The sequence below is a fragment of the Lycium ferocissimum genome, chromosome 11 (assembly GCF_029784015.1).
Source record: "Lycium ferocissimum isolate CSIRO_LF1 chromosome 11, AGI_CSIRO_Lferr_CH_V1, whole genome shotgun sequence".
NCBI classification, from domain to species: Eukaryota; Viridiplantae; Streptophyta; class Magnoliopsida; order Solanales; family Solanaceae; genus Lycium; species Lycium ferocissimum.
The window spans coordinates 8079382-8089103 of NC_081352.1; the positions used below are offsets into that span (position 1 = coordinate 8079382).

A 9722-nucleotide genomic window follows, 5' to 3' on the forward strand; every position below is an offset into this window, starting at 1 on the left:
GCTTGAAAAAAAATGATTGAAACGTTCTTGATACGAGGGAAATGCTTGTGAAATAATTGATGAAGAGAGGGTTGATAAATAAAGTGAAGAGATGAAAATAATGGGTGATAAAGTATAAAAGTGAAAAGTACTTAGGGAAGTGTAAGTCACTATTATATAGTTTTCCTACCCATCCCCTAGCCAACATTACAACCCGTTAAAGTCTTATTTGATTCTATTCGAGCACACTTAATTAGTGGAGATGTACATAATGGGAAAGCCTATGGTTCTTTGTGCATACATGTGAATTCGTTTGTGAGTGCGAGAGTTGTTCTTTGATGCTAAGTCCTTAAATTATATTCATTCTTTGATTTGAGTGTATGGACTATTTCTTCTTGTGAGAAAACTTGTTCCATGATAGATAGGTGATGTTATTTGATTTCTTTGACAGAGTAGGTGAGCGAGCTTAAGTTTGATGAGTTAGAGTCCGTCTATGAGGTTCTAAGGTTAGAAGTTTGTTGTTTGTTTGTTGACTTGTATATCTTGCATGATCATCAAGAAGTGTATATTTGATGTTATGAGTTGCTATAGGGCCTAATTGTTGGTATCAACCAAAGTGGTGGTGTTCCTAAGCTTGAGTTATTGAGAGTGGTTTTAATGCTTACCTGAGCACGAGCAAGAGTTGAAGTGTGGGGTGGTGATGTTCGGTCAAAAATGCATATATTTACTCATTGTTGCCTCACATTCTAATACTTTTAATTGTATTTTAAGTATTAACTATGATGAATTGTGCTTAATATTATATTTTTAATTTATAGGAAAGATAAATGAAACTTGGACGAAAAATGTGAAGTTGAGAAAAGGAAAAAAGCTCACTGTTGAAGCATAAAGGAGACATCAGGTTATTATTTAATGATTGGCTGGAGAAAACCTTGCAAAAGCTAAAAAGGAAAAGAGTAAGAATTGAAGCAGCCAACAACGTGAGAGGATTGAAAAATTAGAAGAGCAACATTGAGGCTAGCTCTGCATGCGACGCGATCCCTTTGTGGGTTGGACAAGTTTTTTCTATTTGAGTTGGGATTGGATTAAAATAGTTCCTACATCTATAAATACATCCTAAACCTTATTTTTTTAGGGGGTTTCCAATTTTTGACCTAGAGAAAGCTTGGAGCCGCCGTGGAGGCCGTAGTTACAGAGTTTTACCTTCTTTTCTCTGCAATACTCGTTTTATATTTTTATTCGGATGATTTGTTATTTTTCCTCCATATCTATGTGGAGCTAAACTCTTTAGTTCTAGGGTTTTGACTTAAACATGAAAGTTGATGTTTGACTATCATTTTATCTATTGGTTTTCTATCTTTGGGTTATTTATTTATTTTTTGGTCTTAATTGTTTGATTATTTGACGAAATAGTTGAACACTATCTGTGGCGTGTAATTGAATTAGGAATAGGGAATTGCATGCATAATAAGAATAAATAGAGCTTCTTCGAATAATCGTTTCGCTAATGAGGATAGGAATATATCCTTTAGCCTTACTTAGTTGACTACGGAGCTATAAATGCGTTCTTGTTATTTTCTGATGACCATAGGAATATAGGCGTTAGAGTAACATCTACAGGTTTGTGAGCAACTCGAAAGATACTCATAAAGCAATAATTAATCCGTCAACTAGTAACTCAGGAAATAAAATAGATGTATGATTAGAAGACTCAACTGGATTGTTAGTGGTCATAGCTCTAGATTTATCTCTTCTCCGATAAAAGTCTTCCATTTCTTGGTTGAAGTTCATTATTTGCTTTCTTTTATTTTTAGTTAGTTTACAAATATTACTTTGGATTTTATTTCTTGTTTAGATTATTAGCATTAGTTTAATTTAGTAAATAGTTAATCATAAGCCCCTGTGGGTACGATATCTGGACTTTAATCCTATATTACTTGTACGACCGCGTATACTTGCGTGTGCGTTTGGGAACAACAGGTCTATGTAGCTCTGCCACTTTTTAATTTTTTTTAATTTTTTTTTATCTCAAAGTATCTATATATTGAGGTGTTCCAAGTTTTTCCATTGCAATTGAACACACCGAGCCACAATTTAAATCAGTGAGTAACCATTGACAACTAATGCCCAGTTGAGCCTTCTCTATTCACATGTTAATTATGTGACCAAATTTAGAAAGAAAAAAACAAGTTCCACAATTGGGGCTTTCATTTTTTCTCTTCTGAATTTCGCCCTAGTAAATACAGGCATATCACCAGCACATAGATTTCTTTTTTTTAACTTCAGTTTTTTCAAGTTTTAGCAATGAACTGGTCAAATCCACTGGTGGATAGTTCAACGTGTAATTGTAATCGGTAAATACTTACGGTGTTTACACCAAACTAATTCAAGTTATCATAGTTAAATGGTTTAATGATATTAATTTTATCATGGTTAATTGATAATTGTGTATTCATAATTAATTTGATGTAAACATTCGATACGGATAAATTTTTATAGCTGCTATGATAAAAGAAAAAAAAAAAAAGAACTAGTGGTAGCGTGTTCACTTTTACTAGCCTTTCCATGCGTTCAAAAGGGGCCTTGATGGGTACGTAGAAGCGCAAAATCATTAATACTGAAACTGTTTTTATCATCAAATTATTTAACTCTGCACCAATATTTCTCATGATAGCTAAGCCAATAATGTAGCAGAAACCATCAGTGTTATATCTAGGTAGAGAGTCCATATATACAAGATAAACAAACAAAATATGCTCCTCTCTTGAATATTTATATCTATACCATTTATGCAGATAATGGAGAATATTACATGGCATATATGGAAATAAAGTAAAAGAAACGTGATTGAAAATAAATATTTTACTACTGAACTTATATGCAGTCAGATAACGGTATTCTGGTCATTTTCCTATTTTTAAACAAGTCAAACTAATAATCTGGTCTTCCCCTTGTGCAGTAAAGATAAAACTGAACACTGATGGTAAGACTCAATTTGTAAATGCTGTTTTTTGAGGAATCTTTAGAGATGATCAGGGAAAGTGGTTGTTGGGTACTCAGGTAAGTTGAATCCTACTTCAAGCCTTACTACAAAATTATGGAGCATCAAGCAAGGATTAAATGTCACAAACCAATTACTGGATTATGAAGCAGTAGAAGTGGAAACAAATTGCTCAATTGGTGTCAAGCTTATCAATGAAGAGACATACAACATCATCCGTTCACATCTATTATTGAAGATTCTCGATATTTGCTGACGGCCCAACAAGGCCACAATTCGACATGTAGGGAGGGAAGCAAATCAGAGTGCCGATTCTCTAACATATGAAAGACACAAACATGAAGTACCTTTGATACTCTAGAGTAATGCACTTAAAGACATAAAATTTCTTCTCCCAGCAGACTTAAACGGTATTGCTTATATAAAATGTTAGGATTTTTATTTAGCTTGTTCCTTTTTTTTTCCAGTACAACAACAAAAAAAAAGATAATGGAGAACATGGGTTGGGTTTTTAATAGTAACCACAAAGTGGTTTGAGGCTTTGGAAGATTCTGCCAATTGTGTACAGAAAGAAAGTGCTCATGAAATCCAAAAACATGCACCTGCGAGGTTGTGTCATATATAGATTTGACACATACCTGATTGGAATTAACAGTTACCTAATGCTTTGCTCCCCTCCCTTAATACCTAACATTCAGAGAACGCACCTTTGTGCTTATCCAGCTCACATGTCCTTTTTCTTTTTCTTTAGCCGTCCCGTCTCTGGAATACATTGATCCGATTAATTCGAATTCACAACATTTAGACTCAATAAGGGCGGTAAAATGCTTACTACCAAGAGATTTTTCACTTTTTATTTTTGAATGCGAGATCTCTGATTAAAGTTAGAGTTATTTTAATCCTTCCACTATACCCTTGGCGGTCGCAGCTAATATACTGGACATTGCACTGAGCTTTTATCAGCCACATCTTCTGTTGATGATGAAATTTTACCAGGAATTTTATTTTCCATCTTCATTATTCCCTTTAATTAGTTGTTACCTTTTATTTTATAAACATTTTATAGGGATCACTTAGTGCCATTACCCATGAAACAGCACGATAGTTATAAGTATTAAAGGGATGATAAAAAGGTTAATAAATTTTCCCTATGGAAGGATACCTTACGGCAATAAGGATAGAAATCTAAAAGCCTAAAGTAACAACATTTTTCCTAATATATTCCATACATAGTACTTTAGTTAGAAATCCATCTACATCTATTGACCAAAATAACTGAACGACACGACAGAACAGCACCACACCATCATCTTCTTAGTCACATATCAATTAAAGTCTCATAACCTTGACATATATGTACTGAATTAATGAGATGAAAAGTAGAAGCACAAACATCAATTATGGTTAATTATACCCTAATGGTACCATAGTTATCTTGAACTTAAGGATGATGATTTCTTTTAAATTTAGAATAATACGGCAGGCAATAAAGTACATCATTTCTCTGTAGCACAAACTTTTATCAGCCCTCATGCCTATCACAAAAATATTCTTTTTATTGGGGCGATACCTTCTCAGCAACATCGTTTCTCTGATTTCTTTCTTTTGCCACTGGTTTAGAACATGTTTCCTTTGGCCGCGAACAAGAGAACGAACTCCTTTGGTATATATAATACATGAGGTTTTCACTAATATTAGGTAGTAAATATATATTTGAAAATGCAAAAGCAAGCAACAAAGATAAGCCTAAAAATATTCTTACGGACGGAAAAATAAATGAAAAATAAGACCATAATGTCTTGTCAGAGAGCACCACATATATGTAATTCTCATACATAATATGGTTCACTCTTGACACTAATCAACCATGCAAATCATTACAAACATTCTCACCTTCACTTATATAAACACCCCAAAAAATGGAACATCAAAGGAAAGAAATATACCTTCCCTTTGCTTCCCAGTAAACAACCTTCACTCTTACACGCACAACCCTAAAGGCAATAATACACATCCCAAATATATATAATTACACTGTCATTATATAAAACTTACTTTTACGAAGGGAAAGAACAGTCTGAGGCAACTTCAGTCTCCACTTCCCTTCGATGAAAATTACGGTGGCAGCCACAGGCTGCACATGTAAGGGCGCCGGGAGTTCCTTCCTCGCCAGATGACATGAACTCCCGACAACCATCAACCGCGTATCCACCAACACTTGCAGCATGATTCTTCTGACACTCTCTGTACCTTACTGTCCTAATAGTAAGAGATGAATTCGTCGAGTCGTCGTAGTAGAAGTCATCCTTCTTCAGAATCACGTGACATTTTGTCATCTCTCTTCTTTAGTTGGAAAAAGAAAATTCTCGGCTAATAGAGAGAACAGAAAATTCTCAGCTAGCTACAGTCATAATCCCTCCATTTACAAACCCTAACCCTAGAAGGCATATTTATAAAGCAAGCTTGGTAGTAGTACAATCATCTTTTTTTTTTTTTTTTTTGGGGGTCGTGGTATACTGTACCAAGTAAAAGTTGACGCATTCATTACACATTTCTTTTGTCTCTTCAAGGCCATTATTAGTTTATATTTATTCGTGTCAGTTGGGGTCTCTCACTAAGTAAATTCTTGAATGATCGTTGTGATTTGATTGCTCAACTTCCAATTACGTATCAAATTTGCTTTGCTTAAAAAGGATTTACCGCTCCATTATATTTGAAAAAATCTAACTTAATACAAATCATTATTACAGTCGTGTTGCTATAATTAGGCCTGTAATAGTGACTGGTTCTTATAGAGCGACATGATAAGCTTGATTTTATTTAGACTAAATGAATTTGGCCCTTAAAAGTCATAGGAAAAGTCCGTGGGGCATTATTTATGGAGTAATTTATAATCCAGCAGTGGCAAGAAATTTCTACACCCTGATCGAAAATGTAAATTTGGTAACAATACCTAATAAAAGTAGTTAAGCTTTGATCAAAAGCGAATTCAATATTTGAAGTTTATGGGTTTCTATGGCAATCTCAAGTTCATATATAATATCTAATTCGGTCCATAGTGAAATTTTTATACATATTTAGTGGATTTTTTAATACAAATACAGAATTTGAGCAAAAGTTATTGGCTTCGCATGAACCCGCATGTTTAAGGCTAGATCCGCCCTTGGCTTCCATACACCAATAACTTAGAAGAATTGTTATTATATCAGATAATCTAAAAGATAGGAGTAACTACTCAATGTAAAAATATACTTATAACGTAAAAATTCGAAAACTACAAGTGTATGGATCCGTACAACAATTGTGTTGAAAATTTATTCCCAGTCTAGTCTACTTGCACGCTGGTTAAGTGTTGTCATGATGAAGGCGACGACATTTTTCTCCTCTTTCTCATGAGACATTTGACCTGCAGTTTATAATAGTCATTCCATCACCACAATCTATCATTGGGTGCAATTCAGATTCGAAATAAGAAGTGAACATTGTAGTATTCATTAGTTTTGGGAACTAACTTTCTTCTTTTATTGTTATATATTTTCCACTAGCTTATGGACTTTGGGTAATGGCAGTCAAAGTTAGTGTATATATAGAAGCCTAAACTGTTGCTTTACAAGCAAGATATTTGATCTATACTAAATCCTGTAACAATTCAGTCTGGTTTACAATCGAAGTGCTCACAATGGTTTACATTAAGCAGATTACTTCAAGTTGAGAAGCTAGAAGAAGTTCTTTTTTCTTTCCCCATCTTTTGCATTGGAGATTCTGTCTGCAAACTTGGACATATAGAAAATTAGGCCTCACATGTAATCTTTTTCTCTCTTTCGATTCGACGAGACAATATGTTTGGTAATGGTGGAGAACTAACTAAATGGACCTAAATGTTTTTCACCTACTTCTTCTACATATAGTTTGGTCGACACTCCTCTTTCCTATACTTTTCTTAATTGAATTTGGCTTTGGAAGAGCTCCTATTGTCCACAAATTTGGAAAGTGGAAACCTTGATATGAACTTTTTAAAACTTTAGGCACTAGTTTGAAAATCCTTTTTCTTTTATAAATAAAGAAAATCCTCTTAGGTCATTTTGTTGGGTGAGCGAGCAATGTTCCAAACTGAAAGTTGATAAAGAAAAAAAAAAGCTACAAATATATGAGGCGTAGGAATTAATACACTTAACAGGGTTGCATCTTGGGGAAAACCGTATAAATTTGGGTCAAAGTGAATATTATAACATTATATTAGTAGTGTCTATGGGTCATTTAGCCAAATAATATGGTATTAGGATTGAACGAGTACAGAGATGACAGAGAATAGTTCTCTGATGGACATAAATTATTTATGTAATTTCCGTATAATATTTTAAAATAAAAATATGAATAATTTATATCATAGTCTCGCACTTTTCTAACAAATCTTGCAGGAAAAAGAATACATAGAAAAAGAGAAGAAGCAAGAAATAAAGTCCAGGAAGGAAGATGTATCCATGACAACTTCACCAAAGACTACACAAAGTCAAGAGATACAAAGTTATTGCAAATTGTCACCAAGATTTCATGACAAATTATCATGTCAATTTCTCCCCAAGATTGCATGACAAATTGCCATGTCAAATTCTCATCAAGGATATAATATTATAGTGATATTCTCTTGCAATTTCTCACCAAAGCTTTGTAGGAATTCTCCTATAAATAGGCACATGTTTGTAGAAGAAAGAGAACCCATCTTTCATCCTATTTGCATCCAATAGTGAAGAGGACACAAGAACTAGTCTTTATGTCTCTCTTGGCTCTTTCTTATAATAAAAAATATTCTCTTAGTCTTTACTTCTATTTAGTTTTCTACTCCATAATGGAGTAAGTTTCCTTGGTTGGGATACTAGATGAAGCTTGATGAAGCTATTATAATTAACATCTTTATTTTATTATCTTCTTATGTTGGGAGTTTCTCTTTATCATCTTTATACAGCAAAGTATTTGATATTAATTATATCTATTATTGGATATAATTATATCTCTTTACAAAAATCTTTATCTTGTTATTTTATTTCTTATTCGGGAGAAGAGAACTATTTAAACAGGTTTATTGATTTAAATGATCTTTATCTTATTTCTTTTAGTCCTAATTCTCGCGGAGGGATTAACTCAAATAAGTTTATTGATTTAAATGATCTTTATCTTATTTCTTTCAGTGCTAATTCTTACGAAGGGATTGACTCAAATAAGTTTATTGATTTAAGGGATCTTTGTCTTATTTCTTTCAGTCCTAATTCTCATGGAGGGATTGACTCAAATAAGCTTATTGATTTAGCAAAAGCTAATCAAAAGAGGCTTTTGTTCACCTAGTGCACTCAACTAAGATAATTCTTGTTTGAAGCCATTACTTTAATTAGTTAACTACACTAATCGAAAGAGGTGTTATTAATTAATTATTGTTTAATGTCCCTAATTACTTATCAATAAATTAATAGTATAAGCGAGAGTGGTGCTATTAACATATTGTCGTTATGTGGAGTGATTGTATTAGAAATAAGCAATCATTCTTTAAACAGAGAAATAACTAATAAATTTTTTATTTTATTATAATAATTTTATCAAGCCGATTCAAAATATCCCAACCTCTATCTTTTATTAGAAAAATCCAAAAATATTTCTTATTTTATTATTATAATTTTCAAGACGTTTGAACAACTCTCTTTTCATCAATTTGATCCTCTCAAATAGTAACAAAAATAATACAAATCTGTAGCCTAGGTGGTTCCAATCTCTGTGGGACGATATCTTAAACTTTACTATAATTTGACAGAGTACGAGCAGAAAATACCTATGCACATTGGTCTCGTCATTCTCATGTTGCGGCCCATGCATGAGAAATGTGGCACAATTTCCTTTTTAGTCTGTCCCAAAAAGATTTTCATCATACTATATTTAGAAACAATTTAACTTTATGAGATGATTTACAACACAAATATCTAAGGTTTCTTTTGGATCACAAATTTCAAAATTCTTCCTTTCTCTCTTAAACTCCATGTCAAGTCAAATTAGTGTCACATAAATTGGGACGGAGGGAGTATATGATTAACAAGAAGTCCTTAGCAGGTTTCTTGGAGGAATTGGTTATGTTGACAACTGGGCTGCAGAAGTATTGCACATACATAGGAAGAACTTGCAGGTCCTTAGCATACCATTGATCAGAAGTTGTGGAGCAAATTCCAAGTGCAACAAGGATTCCTTGAGGAATTGGATTTATGGGCTAAGCGGATGCATCAAGGAATTTTTGTTAAACATCAAAATATTGTTGCACTTGCATAAAACAAAAGGCTTTGGCCTTAGGAGAAAACATGTGGAGGTGAAACAAAAAAAAAAATCAAGTCCAAGTAGGATTGGATTCCTTAACCAAAATCCATTGGGTTTTGGAGACTAAAGTGTAAGATTTGAGAATTCGGCCATCAACACTCCTATGTAAAGCACCACATTGATGCTATTGAGGCTCACACTATTCAGACATATATAGAGTGATTTACTTTATTTCATTTCACCCGATTTTTATTGAAGATTGAGTGAATAAAATTAAAATAAACCGACGGAACTAGTCGGTTTATCTAATTATTATTAATATATTTTAGTCTTAGGAAATATTTTAAATCGATTAATTATTAAATAAACCGACCTTGTCCGTTGTTTTATAGGTTTCTACATTTTTTTTTGGCAGAAAACCGAGGGACTAACCGACATCGTCCGTCGAATT

General features: G+C 33.2%; 1 protein-coding gene across 1 annotated transcript; it reads right to left on the minus strand.

The window, feature by feature from the left end:
- Positions 1-4721: 4721 nt before the first annotated feature.
- Positions 4722-5627, minus strand: LOC132037522 (mini zinc finger protein 2). Its single transcript, XM_059428048.1, has one exon. The coding sequence runs from the start codon at positions 5314-5316 to the stop codon at positions 5038-5040; it is 279 nt and encodes a 92-aa protein (XP_059284031.1). The 5' UTR covers positions 5317-5627; the 3' UTR covers positions 4722-5037.
- Positions 5628-9722: the final 4095 nt, after the last annotated feature.